Genomic DNA, 19,013 nt, shown 5'->3' on the forward strand with positions numbered 1-19,013 from the left:
TAGAGATTAATGACCCCATTTAAAGTATGGTGAATGGCACACATGCCTGCCAGGCTAATGAAGGATATTCTCTCCACTCCCCTGCTGGAGAACCTCTTTCTATATTTAGCGATCTGTGCCAGACCAGTGAGGATCTCTTTGCTTTCGGCAGCTCTGCTGAAAGCACTTAAGCTTGTAGAGTGTAAGTCATGATTCAAAAAAGAAACTTCTCAAGCAAGAGTTTGTTCCTGAGAGATTTTTCTCCATTAAGGTGATCCATTGTGCGTTGTCACTATCTGGGACAGGTTTGCTTTTCAATGTCTCACATGGCAGTTCTTGGTTGGGAATATGAGTGATGTTCACTCGGCCTTAGAAAAGGTTAGGAGGCTGCCACTTCCTCCTGATGGCTCTGTTTTAGACGGGCTATTAGGTAAAAACATTTCTTCCATTAAGGTTCTGCTGGTATAAACCCAGCAAAATAGAGTGGGAGAATCATGAGTTTGTTGGGGTGGGACAAGTGCCGGTTTAGGGTGGTGCTCCTGCTCCTCCAAACAGTAACTCCTATCTCCAAACATTTTTTTGTGTCGTCATTTCTTATTGGTTATTGAGACAAAAGTTTAGAACATGGGAACAATGTAGCAAAGGAGGAAATATGCAACATTAATCAGTCACCAATAGAAGAGGGAGGAGGTGAGGAGGGGGGTGGGAAGAGTCGAGGAAGATGGGGGGGTGGGTGTAGATAGAAATGGAGGGATACATATCATCAACAGAATCAGTATAGCTGGCCAATCAACCTGGCGCTGGACCCCAAACAATAGGTGCTAGGTACTGAACAGCAAACAGTCCCCCTGGTAACAGTGAGCAGCAATGACATGACCCACTTCAGGGGGCATCATGCAGGAAGGGGGCCCACGTATGTGCAAACATCTCTGCTTGATCCTGCATTCCATAGATAACACGCTCATGTGATGCTGCCTGGATCATCGCTACCATCCAGTCCTCTAGCAAGGGGGGTATGGTTGATGGCCACTGGCAGAGGATGCAGAGGTTGCCCAAGGACAGCGCCGTGTGGAGGAGGCGGCGTTGCAGGGGGGAGAGGTCTGAGGAGTCTCTAGTATTTTGCAGGAGGATGACAGGGGGTGAGAGGGAGACAAAGAGGCATGGACGCTCCTAAAGTGTCTCTAACATGGGATCAGAAGGGTCAGATTGAGGGGCAATCGCATAGAATGTGAGTGCATTCGCAGGGGGTATCCTGGCATCTCCAATACATCGAGTGGGGTAGGAGGCCTGCCCTTTGCAGCTTTTTCGGGCCCAGTACCACTCGTGGAGTGTCTGAAATAGGCAGAATTTTAACCAGGCTTCCCGGGCTCCTCTGTCCAGGGATTCCAGTACATTAGGCCATTCCTCTCTCTCAATGGTGATCTGCAGGCGGTCCTGCCACTTGGTATAGAGGCTGCGCGAGAGGCATATGGAGAAAAGGTGGCTTTGAGCGTGCCGTAGAGCCCCGCCATCACTTCCCTATATCGGCCCCACATGGACAAATATTCCACTACCGATGAGCGTTGCAGGGACCATGGTCAGGGAGCTGAGACAGCGCCTCAGGTAGTGCTGTAACTGTAGGTACTGACAGGCCTGCTGTGGGTGTAGACCACAGTCCTCCCTCAGATGGTCGAAAGGTTTCAGGTCACTTTTAGCAACACCTGGTCCAGAGTTTGTATGGCTGCTTACATCCACCGTGACCGTGGGAGGGTCTGGCAGTCGACGCAGATGCATCATTGCTCCACTGCAGCGCCTTGATGTGCAATCAGTGGTCCACTCCAAGTTGTTATTGGGAGCGTTGCCAAGCTTTGTGTGTAGCCTGCAGTAAAGGGTGCGGGAGAGGCGATCGGGGGCATTTTTCCCCTAGAGAAGACCAAGACTGTTGCCACATAAAAGGTGTGAGCATTCCTAGGGACCCACTGCGGCGGATCCGGGGTGCCCAGGAGCAAATAGGCAAGCTGGGAAAGATAAAGGGCCATAGCGTAGTGCTCCACAGACTGGAGGCCCAGGTGACCGCAGAAGCGATTAGCCATAAGCTTGGACACTGCCAAGCGGGTTCGGGTGGAGCCCCACATAAAGGCCAAGATCTGGGAATCGATGAGGCATAATATTGCTAGAGGCACCACAACAGGTAGCATGCCTAATGTGTAAGTAAAGTGCTGCAGTGTGAACATCCTTACCGCCTGTACCCTGCCCCACATGGAAAATCCCAGACGGGACCATTTGTCAAAGTCTATCTTCATCTGCGAGATCAGGGGTGTCAGATTGTCCACTACTATCCCAGCTAGACCTCTGTTGACCAGATCCCAAAGTAATTGAGACGTGAGGGTTTCCAGTGAAAGGGGTAACAATTGATTGCTGCCTTCCCGGTGCCTACCGAAAGTGGGAGGGCATCACTTTTGTCCCAGTTCACTTTATATCCAGACAGGGCCACAAAGTCATTAATGACTTGCAGTAATGCCAGTAGGGAGTGGTAGAGATAGGTAAGGGAGAGCAGGACATTGTCGGCATATAGATATACTTTGGAAAGGCCTCCCACGAAGGTTATGCCAGCTATAAGCAGGAGAGTGGAGGAGGACAGAGGCCAGGGTTTCCATGGCCAGAAAGAGTAGGAGGAGGGAGATCGGGCAGCCCTGATGGCTGCCCCTCCAGATCTGAAAGGTATCCGAAAGGAACCCTCAGCAATCAACCTGGGCCACGGGACAGTTCTACAGCAGTCGCACCTTGAAGATGAATTGATCTCCTAGGTCGAACCTTTTAAGAGTGGCGAAAAGATATCCCCATTCACTGCAGTTGAAAGCTTTTTCGGCGTCCATGGAGAGGGCCACTGCATCCTCTGGTAGGTCCTTAGCGGTCCAAAGGGTGTGAGCCAGAGTGTGGAGATGATTACTGGAAGATCGGTCAGGGACAAAGCCAACCTGTGTGTGGTGAAGAAGAGGTGTCTCATAAGCTATTGTGGTGTTTGTGCCATGCAACTCTGGAAGAATATAATATATAGCATGTGTATTAATAATACATGTTGAGGAGCACATTTGGACCAGTCACGGATGTGAATAGTATATGTGGTGGCCACAAAGGTGGCCAACTTGTGTGGAAAAAACACGGCTGGTAGAGAACATCTCATACCCTCATGGAAGAGTTGTGTGACTTAAAGTCTAAAACATGTTTTTTATGCATAGAAAGCATAAACATTGATATTGCAGCACAGTGAGATAGTGTTTCGATTCCCATGCAGTTGAACACTTAATGTTAGCTCCACCCCAAATTTCCCTAACCTTTAGTAATTTTCTTCACATAAGCAGTGAGAGGGGGAAACACGTGACAGAAACCAAAACTTTAGATAGTGGTATTAGATTCAGGTCTCTGTCATGAGAAAAGTGCAAACAATCTTGTGAATGATACAGTAAATATCTCACATGTTGAGCTATCTCAACTGATATTTTCTCACTTTGCTGTGCAATGCATGAAAATGAGGCCTGTACACATCAGAGGTGACAGAGTCCAAGCCTCTTTGATTAACATGGGAATGAAAAATGGCTGCAGGTTAAACAACATTGTGTTAGTGAATTGCAGCATATTTCAACATAAATTGCATGAATTCACAATTTCCTCCCTTTTGTACCTTCTAGTGAAAACCTAATGCAGATTTATGCATTCAGTATGTGCATTTCACCTTTAAAATCATCATTTTTATCATATTTTTAATGCCACATCTATAGGTACTTTTATCGCTATCATCATCTTCAGGAATGTTTAATGAATAAAAATCATCAAAGCCTTTATTGTGGCTGAGATGATGAATAGTGCACATAAGGATGTCAACAATCCCAAAAATATTAGAATAGCAAGTATCTCTAAAATATTCTTTCCTCATCCCCCAAAATTCCCATGGAGCCAGGACCAAATACTACTATCATCTCTACCAACTGAGGTTTGTATTTAATTTAATTCCCCAATGCTTTCTCTAATGTTATTTATTTGCCATTGGACACTGAGAGAGTTGCCTAGCCATATTTAGAATGTACTTTGGCTTCGACACCACCCTTGGCAGCCAGGACAAAATCCAGAACTATCCAGAACCATTCAAATCAGAATTACGTTGTAATGCCATTGCTGTAGAGTTTGCCACCTCCTTGAGGACGTTTGCACTAGTTTGAACTTCAAAGATATACTTCACATATATTCCATACAATTTTGAAGAGGGTGGATAAGAATCAGGATGTTTCAGAAATAGCTTCAGCCCGTTTTTGTCAATGAGGAATCAATTGGGAGCATGATAAATAACATTGACTGTAGAGGCAGAAGAGCAAGTTCTAGTCCAGTCTTGGGGCAGCCAGACATGAGCTTGTTTAACACAGACATAGTACACATGTAGAGTCAGTGATAGCATTGAAGGAGATGTTGCACTCAGTATGCTCCACAATGATACTATCGTTTCTAGTCTCACAGGCCATGCAGTGAGCAGTGTCTTTGCGTTGAATAGCAGCAGACACAATGCTCTGATTGAGAGATCAGATATCAACACTGCATAGGAGAATTTCAGTAGTGACATTGCCAAGCTCATTGGCTTGTTGACTGTTGCCCTGAATTACTGTCACTGCTGACAACAGCAAAATCCCACATTGGGTCAGTAGGGAAATAGAGAGGTGTGTTTTCATAGTAAAATTGGTCAGCTGCAGAATTGGGAAAAGCTACAATAAGAGTGGAGCACAAGACAATATTTTCTGAAGCTTATTCAAGATGGACTACTGGTACAACAAGCAAGATTGGAGCCCTGCTGCTATGGGGCAGGAGTAAAGGAATAATAGGCAAAGCATTTATTCTCACCCCTATGATTCTGCACCAATAATTCAAGGGCGTACCCCTTTTGTGTATGACAATAAGCATAAAAGATTACTGTAGTCACTGAACTCCAAGTCAGTGTTCATTTCAACTGCACAAAGCGTGTTCTACCTCCTCAATCCAATGCAAGGATTTTGGAGTGACCATTTGACATAGCTTTGGAGCCCAACATAATAGGGCAACCCAGTAGTCCAACAGAAGACTGGGTATATACAATGCACAATGTCTCCTGAAGGAGAAACTTAAAACTGAGTTACTTATCCACTGGGATGGGGTAAGAATATCGTCTCCCCAAAATATCCTATGGGAGATAGTAAAAAAAACAATAACCTCTACTACATGCAAAAAACAATATATATCCATAAAATGATTAATTACAAAAGGTCTACTTCAATGTATAGCAACTCAAATTGTGATTTATTCAACAATAAAATCATGTAATTAAGGGTCAACAACAAACACACTACCCAGCTGTCAAATATACATCACCAACAAATAGGTATAGTACCAAAAGTGATCCTGTGACAGGCTAGAGACCACCTAAATGCTCTGGACAAAGTGTTGAGTATCCCATGGAAATAGACTACCCTTTGAACAGAAAAATACCTAAATAAAACAAAAAGTATAAAAAGATATACAATTCAAATCAGAACATTCCTAGCAAAATAAAGAAGTATGCCTCTAGTAAAGCCATGATGTAAATCAAATGCACCCACAACTAATTCAAAGCAAGGTGGGTGAAAACAAACAATTAAACTGATCGCCACGGTAGAAGCATACAAGCACTGTCACCTATTAACGCCAACAGGCATTGTACCAACTACTAACAAAGAGAAAATCTCCTGAGGAAAAAGTCCCAAAAAGACCTTTCTGTGTGCTCTCAGCAATTCCCCCCACACAGAAGCAATACACTTGGAGAACCAACAAACAAATGCTGAATGAATCCAGACTATGAAATGCCATTCATGCTAGTAAAATATCAGTGTGTATATCATGCATCACGACACAATAACTGTAAATATCAGTGTCATGCAAAGAGAAGACCAACCATAGCCAATCCTGAAAACTAATCCACCATATTGTTGTTACTGAATATGAATACATTTTGAAACTAATTAAGCAAGAAATGAAACTGCATCCATTACCGAGTGAATACGATGTAAGGCACAATACTTATTTATGCGGGAAAGATATGATAGCCCTCATGAATTAACCAAAAACTGTGCTAAATTGGGATCTTCCATATTGAAATGGAATGTAATAGTCAATCCAGTTCTAGAGTATCTAACACATTGTCAGGTAATAACCATCAAATCAAGACCTCCACCTGCAAGACGTGTTAAAACCAAATATAGAGAGTATCGTATGAATCACTGGAAAAGCAATAAACAAAACAAAATGACTGCCAGTAAGTTATGCATTCCAAAGTAATATGCATGCTCAGACAGGCAATCAGACTGACTCACATGATCAGACAACTATAAACCATATAATGAAATTGAAAAGAAATAGGTTTATAAGGACTAGAATAGTCAATCATGCAGGTATGGATTTACTGTATAACAGAAAAACAACTCATGGCCCTGGACCTAAATAATGACAATCATTATTAAACCTAAATCATAGCGTAGCCAAAGGTTGCTGTTCAGTCTGTTGATTGAGACCGCTCTGTATAAAGTCGAAGAGCCAAATCCATATATTTTAATTTTGTGTGAGTAGTCGATATACATCCTTTGTTCCTAGATGTACTTGTAACACCCTCAAGGATAAACCATCACATCATCAGTAGCCTTATCATGCATTGTTTGATAATGTTCAACCTATGGTGCATTTTACACATTGCAGCAAACTCTGGATTGATGTTGCAGGACTCAGCGTCACACTTCTTGTGTGGTTTTGGCAATGCATTTCAGATCACAAGGGTACTCAATGCAATACACAACAATGTATGATGCGTTGTTGAGAAAAATGCTTAAACATCCATTCTTTGCTATTTACAGTACAACTATTAATGGTTGGAGTACAGTTACATACAGTACATGTGCTGCATTTTTAGTGTCCTAACACCAGGCTTAGACCCCATAATTGTGTTAATGATGACTTCTTTGGTTTTTAATAATCCCTTACTAATCTGTCTCTCAAATGATGCACTATTTTGAAGGCAAACATGGGTTTCTTTACTGTGAAATTCATAGATTCAAGCAGATGTCAGTTTTTTTTTAAATAATTCTCAATAATTTTATATGTGGCGCTCTTGATATGACAGTTATTACCTGTTGATGTAGTAGACACTCTAGAGATGAGTTGACCATTCCAATATGGAGCATCCACATTTACCACCGTTTTTGTTGATTCATGTGGGCCACAGCATCTTTCCCACCTGAATGAGTATTGTGCCTTTCTGATTCATTCTGTAATAGATGCTATTACAATTTTTTCTTAATTTGTTTTATAATGTATTCATGTTCTGCCACTACAATATGGTGGATTGGATTCCATGACAGGCTATGGTTGGTCTTTTCTTAGCATGACGCTTATATTTACAGTTATTTGTGACTTGGTTAGTGCCTTATGATTTTTTTTAACTGTTGGTTAGTTTAGCACTGTATGTCAAGCGTTCAATGTACATGCCGTTATTTAATCATCATGAATAGCGCACTGCACTCTGGATCCATGCAGCATTGCCAGTACTTGGGAGCAATTGCTGAGAAGTAGTTGTACTGCCATTGGTGTCTTGGTAGGTGCCTTAAGACTCAGCTTTTGTTTAACTGTTATCCAGGCAGACACTGATTCAATCAGTTCTTTTTAGGTCAAACTATTCAGAAGTGTTTTGTGAGCATATTTTAATTGATATTTTTCAGGATTTTAGTGCCATCTTTAGGGCCCACAGTGATGTTTTTTTGGTTAATCCCCTAGGTTTCCCTTCTTATTTGGGTTGAAGTTGGATATGTTGATAGCTCGCATTTTTGGCTTTTTCTTATGAGATTTGCTTATTGTAGGCAGTTGGTATAACATCTATTTGCAGACTAATAGGCGGTGGTGCTCTTATGCTTCTACCTTGATGATTGGTTTCACTGGTTTTTATACAAACCTTGGTTTGGATTAGTTGTGGGTGTATTAGATTCACATTATGGTTCACTAGAGGTGTACTTCTTTATTTGGTTAGGAATTTTCTCATTTTAATCGTATATATTTTTACACTTTTTATTGTTTTAGGCATTTTTGTATTCAAATGGACTTCTATTTCTATGTAATACTTGACACTTAGTCCTGAAGATGGTCTCTTGTTCTCATTATACAATTGGAGACTGAATCATCGCTGGATTGCTGGATTGAAAATCACAACTATTAACTCTAAGGACTTACTAGCCTCTCAGCAAGGAAATACTATAACAAGGAAGACAGAGAAATTTGGAAGTTTTTATTCTGTCAAAGGATCACTTTTGTGAATATAACTATTTGTTGGCGACCTATGTTTGATAGCGGAATTGTGTGTTTGTTGCTGAACCTTAATTACATAATTTTATTGTTAAATAATTCACAATATGGGTTGCTATACATTGAAGTAAGCCTTTTGTAACTAAGCATTATATGTATGTATAATTCTTTTGCGTATGACATTTGTTATTGTTTTTGACTATTTCACGTAAGGTATTCTGTGGAGCAGAAATTCTTACTGCATCCCTGCAAGTAAGTAACTAAGTTTGAAAGTTCTCCTTCAGGAGCCATTGTGCATTGTATAGCTTTGGAGAAGTCATAGCATTGTACAAAAACTTGGAGACAGTCATAGGGTGAGCTAACTTATGTATCACTGATTTGGGCAGCCAATGAATTGCAGCTGAGATTTCATGACCTAAATATTGTAAACGAGGGATGCAAAATGTAATTTCTCTTTGGAATCCTTATGCCCATTCTTAGCCACTTCAGTAAGTGTTAGACCTGGTATACTGGTGTCCTTTCCCATGACTTTTTCCCTTCTGACCTCCTGTTTTTGCAAGCTGTTCTTTTGCTGGCTTTATGAATCTGGGCACATTACTATTGCTAACCAGTGCTAAAGTGCATGTGCTCTTTATTTAAAACATGGTTGTTAGACCTGGCATCTTTCCCCTGTCTTTTTGCTTTTGACCTCCTGGTTTTGGTGGTACTCTGGATATTGCTTTTGCTGATTTAGTGTTTCTGCACACTGTAATACTGCAGTACGCAAGTGCTCCTACTGTAAATTGTGTTTATGGATTGGTGTTTCCATAATTGGCATATTTGATTTACTATGAAGTCCCTAGTACAGTGCACTGTCGGTGTCCAGGGCCTGTAAATCAAATGATACTGATTGTGCCACCCACACAAGTAGCTTTTCAAAGGAGTATTAGACCTGCCACTGCAATGTCTGTGTGCAGTTTTTTAACTGTCATGTTGACCTGGCAAGTGCACCCACTTGCCAGGCCCTTCCCTTCCCTTTTCTTACATCTAAGTCACCACTAAGGTAGGCCCAATGCAGCCCCATTGACAGGGTGCCATGTATGACAAAGGTAGGACATGTGGTGGTGTATTTTTGAATGTCCTAATAATTAAATACTGTGCATTTCGTTTTCACTGTTGAAAGGCTATATAGGTTAACATGGGAGCTGCTTGGTAACACTTCACCAATGTCGTTTTCCAGTGGGAGCTGATAGGAAATTTTAGTTTACTATGCCTGAACTCAGGATTTAAAAATACATCTTTAAGTAAAGATGATTTTTATATTGTGTGTTTTATAATAACACTTTTAGAAAGTGGGCACTTTCTTGCCTAACCATCCTATGTGCCGCTGCCCTATCTATATTCCCTGTCTGCTTTTAGAGTGACAGGAGCAGGGGATGTCCATTCCCACTAAACAGACACAAAGGGGGGGGGGCGAGGTTTGCCCTGCCCATCCTTGGTGACTGATAGCCAGATTGAATAGATCTGGCTGCATTTAGAGTAGTAGGAGGAGTTGACACTTGCACCTGAATGGACCGTGGCAGCCTTCCACAAAGCGGTCTCCCCCTCCTGGAGTGAATCTGGCCAGAGCCAGGCAGAACTGGTTTATGGATGTGTAAGCTGGTGGCTGCTCCGGTCAACCCAGCCCTCCCGCTCTTATGTATGCTAGAGTCACTGTGGGTGATGTAAGTTCTTTTATTTCCTTGATATTTATGCAGTCTATAAAAGTCATGGACAGGCTTTCAGATCTCAATTTGGGGAGGAAGAGAAAACGAAAGTCACAAAATGGGGGGGGAGGGTAAACAAAGGAATTCTGAGTCCATAGGCATCTGTTTTCTGGATAGGGGATCCATCCCGGCCTTGCTTCTCTCCTCAGGAGGGTACCGGAAAAGAAGGAATAAAAGGACAAGGTCAAGACACTTGCTCTGGTGTATGTAGGGAAGAGTGCTCCCGTCACCCATGCTCTCTCTCTGTGCCGTGCCTAGGTGCAAAGGGTATTTCAGTGCTTCGGGGTAGAGTGACAGTAACCCCCGCCCACCAACCCCTAAAAGAAAATAACCATGCTTTGGGCACTTGCCTGGACCTACAACCCTCCTGGCCCATGGAGTTGGGAGTCCCAGCCTCTGCTTCGCCGGTAGGAGTACTGGACTCTAGGGCGCTGCTCCGGGAGTGGTCTGCTCTCTGGTAGTCCTCTTCAATTAGGAACGATTCTCCAGTCTTCTCTCCTTCTTCCGTCTCCAGCACTTCATCCCCAAGTCTGATCCCCGGCGTTTCCTTATTGTCCTTGGCTCCGCCCACTTGCTTCTTGATAGGTAGTCCGCAGGTTCCTGCTTGAGCCGCAGGAATGCTCACCCTGCTTCTGGTCTGGAACATGGCGTCAGCCATATTGGATTTGTCGGGCCACCCTCCGTCGTGGGACAACCCTTCGTCATGGGAGGAAAACCCTCAAAGGATGCCAATGGAACTTTGTTTGTGCCAACTTCAAATGGGAAATGTGGTATCAATATTGGGGCCCTGACCCCAGAACTTTAGAACTCTTTTGGATCAAGGAACCTGCCAAGAAGAAGAGCTGGAGAAGCTGTGAGGAGAAACTACCACTTTGCTGTTTGCTTTGCTGTGTTGGCCTGCAGTAGCTGCTTCTGTCTTGGGCAGAGAAAGTACTGAACTGAACTTTCTGCAACTACTTTAGGAGTGTCTCTATGGACGAGGTAGAGCTTGCCCCCTGCTCAAGAAGTCTCAGCAACAACAAAGACTTCAAGAGCCTCTGGGTAACAGCTTCTGGAACTGGGTGTTTCAGTTGCCACAGAAGAAACAGCAACACAACAACATCCCGACACAGCTTCCGGCTTTGTGACCTGAAGGCACCGCAGAGGGCAACGCTGCACTTCGCACTACGACCCTGGTCTCACCGATGACGGCATTCACCGCTGCAACCGAGCTGCTACTTGCACCGTGACCTGTGGGCACTGCACTCCACACCACCTCACTTCACACTGCTAACCTGGTATCCCCAACGACGGTGTGATGCCATCACTAACTCCCCTGCCTGCACCTTGACCTGTGGACAACACGGAGCACCGTCCCACTTCGCACCGCAGTCCTGGTCTCACTGATGACGCCACGCAAAGCTGACCTCAATGCCGCTGCTTGCACCGTGGTTTGGGGGCCCACTCGTAATTTACACAACACACCTCTCAGTCCCACACTGCAGTCTTGGCCCACTGACATCGGTGCCATCGACTCCAGTTCGTCAGCCGACGACAGCGCTTCAGCACCGATGACGACACTGCCTGCACCGTGTCCTGCTAGCACCGCAACGAGCATCACCCCACTTCGTACTGCAGCTTTGGTCTCACCAACACCCCAGGCTTCCTGCACCCCAACCTGAGGGCACCACACATCACACCGCTGCACTTCGCACCGCAGCCCCAACGCCCGCCGACACCAGCTCTCCCAACTTGAACTGCACAAAGTTCAACCTGCAACGTGACTTTAAGGGCCCAGCGACTCCTGCGCCGACTTACGGAATTGACGCCAGGGACGCTGGCTCATCGGAGCTCATCGCAAGGTCCCCGACACCCTGCATTTCTAAAGGTACTGTTTTGCAGGTCCTCCCGACACCAGAGCTGGCCCACGATGCTGCGGTTAGCAGAACTGTTGGATTTGTTTGTTGACGATACCGTGATAGCCCCTAGTGGAGCTATTGACTTCAAGTAACTGTTTTAAAGTCTGTTTTTGCTTTAGGAGGATTTCGAATACCTGTATGATGGATTCTTATCATCTTGGTCTTGTTTTACACAGATAAATATTGGTTATTTTTCTAAAACTGGTGTGGTGTCCTTTTGTAGTGTTTTCATTGTATTACTGTCTGTTATGTGCAAATGCTTTACACACTGCCTCTGAGATAAGCCTGACTGCTCGTGCAAGCTACCAAGGGGGTGAGCATGGGCTTTTTCAGAAGTGTAACTCCCTTACACTGACTAGGAAGAAGGGTCCCTACTTGGACAGGGTAACAACCTGCCAACTAGAGACCCCCCATTTCTAACAATGATAACATTGGTTTATCCACAATTGCCATATTTGATTTTCTTACAAGTCCCTAGAAAAGTGCACTACGTGTGCCCAGGGCCTGCACATCAAGTGCTACTTGTGGGCCTGCAGTGCTCACAGTCCCACCCACTTAAGTAGCCCTTTAAACATGTCTCAGGTCTGCCACTGCAGAACCTGTCTGTGCAGTTTTAAACTGCCACTCCTACCGGAGAAGTTAAGCTACTCACCAGTCCCAAACCTTCTTTTTTATTATATATACACGTCACCCTTAACATAGACACTGGAAAGTCCATGGGCAGCATGCAGTGTATTTAAAAAGTAGGACATGTACTTTAAAGTTGAACTTGTCCTGGTAGTGAAATACACCTATATTAACTTGTCACTGCTATTTCTCTCATAGGATAATATTGGGATTGCCTTATTATGGAAATTACACTTTACACCTGAAAGGCCTATGCACTCTCCCCACACAAAGTATTGCATACCCTCCTGGAATGTGTCTGGAGCCAGGACAGGAAAGGCAGGGTCTTGTGCACTTCAAAGCATCTCCTTGAAGTCTCCCTACCTCAGAGGCTCAACTGAGTATAGGTCCTGGACCTCCGACACCACAAAATCAGAACACTTCTGGAACTGAGAGCATTCTACCAGAAAGACTGACTGCCATGCAGTGAAGAGGGACTGCCACTTTGCTGAACTGCTTTGCTGTGTTGGCCTGCTGCCTACTGCTTCTTGCCTGGAAGTGAGGAGGAATGGATCTGCATATCTACATCCCAGAACCTAAGTACTCTCCAAGGGCTTGTTTGCTTGACGTTTGTTGCAGAAGTCTCAGGGATATCAAAGACTTCACCTTCATCTTCGACTCAGCACCTGGACTTTACTTACTGTAAATCATACTCTGCCAAGTGGTGCCAATCCAGTCAAGGGCCCTTGGAAGTGAGTTTAAAGTGCTTCATCTGCCAGAACCTGCGCATGGATGGCATTGAACCAATCCGAACCGACGCATATCCTGTTGCAAGATCGGGATTGATGCATCACCGCTGTTACAGGGACCAGATCAGAGCATTGCACTAAGGGGAATCTGCGTGGGGCCTGTACCCGGCCGGTGCTCTATCATGACTTTGTCCCGGTTCAGCGTAACCAATTAACTCTTTGAGCGCAATTTGCTTCTAAGCGCAATTTTTTATTTAATCTTTAAAAATTCATATCTCGACTTCTGCTGATTGGATTTTTTTTGTTATGGTCTTGTTTTCATTATAAACCTATTCTCTATTATTCTACACTGGTGTGGAGTCTTTTTATGGGTCTTTCACTGTGTTACTGTGTGTCATGTGCACAAATACTTTACACATTGCCTCTGTATCAGAGGGTAAGCATAGGTTAATGAAGGGTGTGTATCTGACTTACCCTGACTAGGTCTGTGGTCCCTACTTGGACTGGGTGTATACCTCTGCGAACTAGAGTCCCAATTTCTAACAGTAAGTAAGAACAAGGAATCAATATTGCATTGTTCCAAGGTAGCAGAAGAAAGTAACATAAAGTAATACTGAACCGGCAAATACCACTCCAAAAAGACTAAGCAGAGAAACTCGATAAGCCCTTCTGGGCATCCCTGCCATGTTAATTGCCCACTGATGAATTGGAAAACAAAAAGGCACTGGCTTTCTTTTTGAAAATGGATGTAAAAGAAGGTGAAGCACTGGTCTAGGACAGTGAACCATCATACAGCTGCTGGCATAAATGAAACATTGTGACTGGGTTGGGTACCACTGAGACTAACTAAGCTAATGATCCACTGAGGTCTTGATTGTTGCAGAACACATGTTTTCCTGCCCTTTTATCAGAGGACTGGGAGTGTGCAGTTACTTACAGTGGGCAGTAAGACTCTTTGCTAATTTAAATCAGAATGACAGGGAAAATCCCAGCTTCAGCCTCAGGATGCAAATGATACTGTCAGAGAAGGAGGCAGCTTCTTCAAGAAGTTCACCGTGATCTTTACAGGGTCAATTAATTGAAAGGATACATCTCATGTAATTTACACGTTTAGACTACAAGGTAGAAGTAACTTGTTCAAGCATTTTATTTTAAAGAGTCAGACACTTGCATTTTGCATTCCATAGCTTAATTATCAAATTCACATAATATAGCTAAAACTTAATTTTGATTAGTTTACAGAACATTACAGAACACTCCGCTTGTACAGAAAACAGTGCAATTTATCTTAAATAATAAATCTCTTCTCACCTAACTTGCAGGGGACATGGGGCTCAGCAAAAAGGCATGCTTATTAGTTATAGGACCCAAGCTAATAGTGACAGGATAACTAATATGGTAAGAAACTCTTCTATTTGAAATACCGACTGCTGAATGGACAAGCTCAAAGGAGGTAAAGAAGAAAATATAGACGTTTTCAGGGCATAGTAGCTTGCGGCAGGTGTCGATGAGACAAAATGTGAGCTCAACATCAATCATACACTTAATATAAATTTTAATCAACTGGCATTAGTGCATTAAAAGCAGAGTCAGCACCTATGGTGTTGTCCTGGTAGTATGGATACTAGATTTGTGTGCTCTGAGTAATCATGGGTGTGGAGAGCTTCCTGATGTTAGGTTGAGGCAGTTTCTTTTGTAATGTCCCAATTCACCATAGTTTATAACATGACCCAGTCAATGGGGCTTGGTCACCTCTCCCCTTTCCATTGCTTAAACCTGCCTGACCACCTCATGTCCTCCCCGTTCTTCTTCCTGATCTTGGGATCCCTTCCCCCTTACTTGTATTGCATAATCAATCAATTGCATATGTAAAGCCATTAGTTTAGATCTGTTTGATTCATTTATCTTTTCCTGCACTACTCTAGGAAACTATGGTGATCCTTTCCCACTTCTGCCTGCGTGCTTGATCTTTGGTACTAATATTTGTGTTGGAGATACAACTGACCGCCACCCATTTTAAGAATAGGACAGCTCAAGTGTGAGAGGATTATGATCGCTATGACAATTCCAAGAGATGCTCAGGTTCTCCACAACCGAGACTAAAGGTGCAGAGAGCATGATGTAATCAATAGTACTAGGGCTTCCTTGGTAAGTAGGGACCAGAGCGGACAAATCTGTTTGCTGTAAGCAATGTAGATTGTAGGCTGAGAGGGGACCTTCTTTAAAAATGCCTGATGGTGTATGCTCAAAGTGGTTTATCCATGGTAAAGAATCCCCCTGCTCTATCCTGGAAAAGCAATTAAGACCACATTGGCGAATGTTAAAGTCCTCTTGGATTAGAAAGTCATGATAAGCTTGTTTGCCTTCCCCTTAGTGTTCCACAAATTCCTCTAGAGCTGAAAGATGTTCTATCTCGTGACTTCTAGAAAAGGAATTATACAAATTAATAACTAGCAGGGTAGGAAGATTCTTGAATGACAATTCTACAGCTAGTACATGGGGTGATCGGCATTCTATCTTTTTGGTCTTACAGGAAAGTTTATGTGAAAACATTAAATGAAGACCCCCCTTGCTCTTCTTATATTTGAGGGAGTTGCATATTTACAGAACGAGATAAAACCATCCAGAAAAAAAAGTCATTAGGCTCCCATGTTTCTTGTAGGGCAATAATATGGTGCATTAAGAGAACATTTTCCCAGGACATATTGCCCCTTTTAGAACTAAGACCATCTATGTTCCATGAGAGTACCTTCTTACAGGAGACACCAGAGATGACAGATGGGGAAAGAGGGTTAGGGTGTGTATCAAGCAGTGGTTCAGGCATAGATACTGGTGGGATTAAGTTGTTAGTAACCTTGCTTGGTGATTTAATGCCCTGCTTCTTTTCAACCACTGGCTTTAGTCAATCATTTTCTTCAAGATCCTGTAGACTGGCTAAAGGTTGAAAACGATTGGTCATGGGTAAGATCGTGTGCATGTTTTTTATTTGGCCAGGCCTAACCAGTTTAAAGGGCAACCACCATTGAAGATTGACTGAGGGCTGCTTAGGGGGATAAAACGACTGTAAGGAAGCAATTCTAATTGTGGGTATAGTGCTATTCCTGTAAAGGCATCCCACTAACACCTCAGTCTGCACAGGGTGCTTGAAATTGACAATTACACATTCCCCCACTACATTTTTTCTAGTCCTACGTCTGATCCATCCCACTCTTCTGGCCATAATAATGTCCGAAGATATATTTGAGCCATTTACCACGTTGTTGTTACACCAGTGAATGGCCTTGTGATTAGGTCCAGAGAAGTTTCCTTTAGACCTAGTGATAGTGGGGGAACCCTCATTAAAACAGCAACTAGGGGAGCAGATTATGGGAACAGGTCGAGAATGCATTGATTTTCAGCCTTAGACATTATGGGTTGAGGCGACGTGCACTTAGGTAGTGGGCCTTCTTTGAATGTTCGTGGCCTGTACATTTGAGCCATCTGGACTGCAAAAATCTACTCACCAGGTGTGCAATTGTTTTTAGATCTACAGTACGATTCCTCACCCGCTGGATCTTGAGTGCATCTCGCCTGAGGAACTTGGTTCATATTAGCAGCCATCAGACATGATGCCCCTCCCCCCCCCAGCCACGGGCTCTAGCCTTATAAAACAATTGTTACACATGGGAGTAAAGGAATTAAGTCTCAACTCAATCCCTTCCAGCTTTAATGTTATCGCTGCTAAGAGATCTTTATTAATTGACTCCAGTCTTACGAAAAGTGTGTCCAGCAACAGTTCAAGGTTGGACCTGGCTGGTAGTAGAGATTTTGGCCACAGAGACTTCCTCGTGACTCCATTACAGCCTGTTTGCTTCCTTTTAGTGGGGGGACAGTCTAAAATTAAATCGTCACCTGCTAGCGGTTTGGCCGTTAAAATACATATGGGTGTGGCCAACTCAACAGGAGCGTTCTCCTTTGGTATGGGCACGCACACAGGAGGTCTTGAAATCCCCGCTGTGTCCCCTATCATCCCTAACGCCTCTCCATTCTTGGCCACAGCAAAGCCCTGGGCAAATTTCTCTGTCTCCAGTGAAAGCCTTCTCTCGGACAATGCTATCTCCTTTGTTATAACATTTGCTTCTCTGGTTAAAAAATAATCATTGGTCGCTACTGTATTCCTTTCTGGGAGCTCCCCTTGGCCAACAGTCATTTTCCTTTTGCCCATGGCTGCGTAAGCTAGATTCACCTAGCTTGTGTGTGCCACAATAGGGACCGCTTGGGGGTCAGGGGGGATGGGTAGCACTCTCCCACATCTAAAGCTTGGTGGCGGGATGCCAGGGAAGTCATAAAATTACCCTTAAGAACTAAATATACAAAATACCTTGACATGGCCTTAATAGTAGAGTTGAGGAAGCCGTTGCCTGGTGATCCCCAAAGTCCAAAGAGTTCGACGATGAGACCAAGGGACCTGACCCAGCCCAGCCTTGTCTGGCCGCTGACAGGTGCAGATGGGCCTGCCCTTGGCCCGGGCTTTGCTCAGGCACGTATGCGCGCATCCCGTGCTGCGGGAGCCCCGAGCAGCGGGAGCCCCGAGCAGGGCTCCTCCTGGCATGGACCTGGTGACTTTGGCATCTCCAGCCGCTAAGCAGGGCGGGGAATAGAGTACCCAACCAACCAGCAACACCGGGAAAAGTGCCTTGTGCGATGAAAGGCTCCTGCACTGCGGGAGCCCCAATCAGCTTAAGTGCGCCTCCTGGTGCGGACCTGGTGATGTTGGCGGCTCCAGCCGCTATGCAGTGTGGGGAATAGAGTCGCCAACTGGCCAGCAACACCGGGAAAAGTGCCTTGTGCGATGAAAAGCTCCGGCGCTGCGGGAGCCCCGTGCAGCTTAAGTGTGACTCCTGGCACAGAGCTGGAGACGGTGCTAGCCGCTAAGCAGTGTGGGGAATAGAGTCCCCAACCGGTCAGCAACACCAGAAAAATTGCCTTGTGCGATGATATATATATATATATATATTGTTTGCTTCACATGCAAGAGCATCACATATATATTTTAGCTTTTGTTGAGAACATTGTTTGATGCTGTAAAACCCTTATTTTACCCTGTTGAGAAAATATGTTGCTATACACCTGAATGTTGTCAATCAACTGTGTGCATTTTTCTCTTTCCTTAGTGTGTGACCCTTTTGCATGTCCCAACATTTCTCGGCCAGAATGTAGGGAAGATCAGTTCATTGTTGAAGTCAAACAGGACAACCCCTGCTGTTTCTCGTATCTTTGTGGTATGTACATCTTTCAGACTGGTGCCCCTGGTTGCATGCAGACAAACTACAGTGATTGACTGAAATTCATTTCCATGAACATTACGACATTAGATCTGACTTTGCAGCTCAATTGACAACGTAAAAGTGGCATGTTTTATTTACCTTGTGTTCATGTTATGTGGTTATGTGAAAGCACAGAGCTCTCCGCCTGCCTAGAACAGAATTCTGAATATAGTCGGCTGTAGGCAATCAGATTCGTTGAGTACATCCCTCTTCTGACATTGCGGAGTGAAGTACAGCCCGGCAAACTCTAAAATGCCTCTTAGCACATTTGCAAATACTTACATACAGCAGAGAGTACGGAGCCTTTACTGCCAAGCACTTAGGCATGGATAATATACAATTTGATGAAGCTTGCATATATCCCTGACGTTTGGCTCTGTCCTTCTACTTTCAAATGTACCTCTGTAAAAT

General features: G+C 44.0%; 1 protein-coding gene across 1 annotated transcript in view; it reads left to right on the plus strand.

Moving 5' to 3' along the window:
* The window catches only part of OTOGL (otogelin like), a 939,358-nt gene that overhangs the window by 822,795 nt on the left and 97,550 nt on the right, over positions 1-19,013 (plus strand). Inside the window, exon 48 of the mRNA XM_085653920.1 lies at positions 18,450-18,557. Within this exon, the coding sequence (XP_085510046.1) occupies positions 18,450-18,557 (108 nt within the window). The remainder of the gene's footprint in view (positions 1-18,449; positions 18,558-19,013) is intronic.

Source organism: Triturus cristatus, chromosome 4_1 (assembly GCF_964204655.1).
Source record: "Triturus cristatus chromosome 4_1, aTriCri1.1, whole genome shotgun sequence".
Lineage (NCBI taxonomy): Eukaryota > Metazoa > Chordata > Amphibia > Caudata > Salamandridae > Triturus > Triturus cristatus.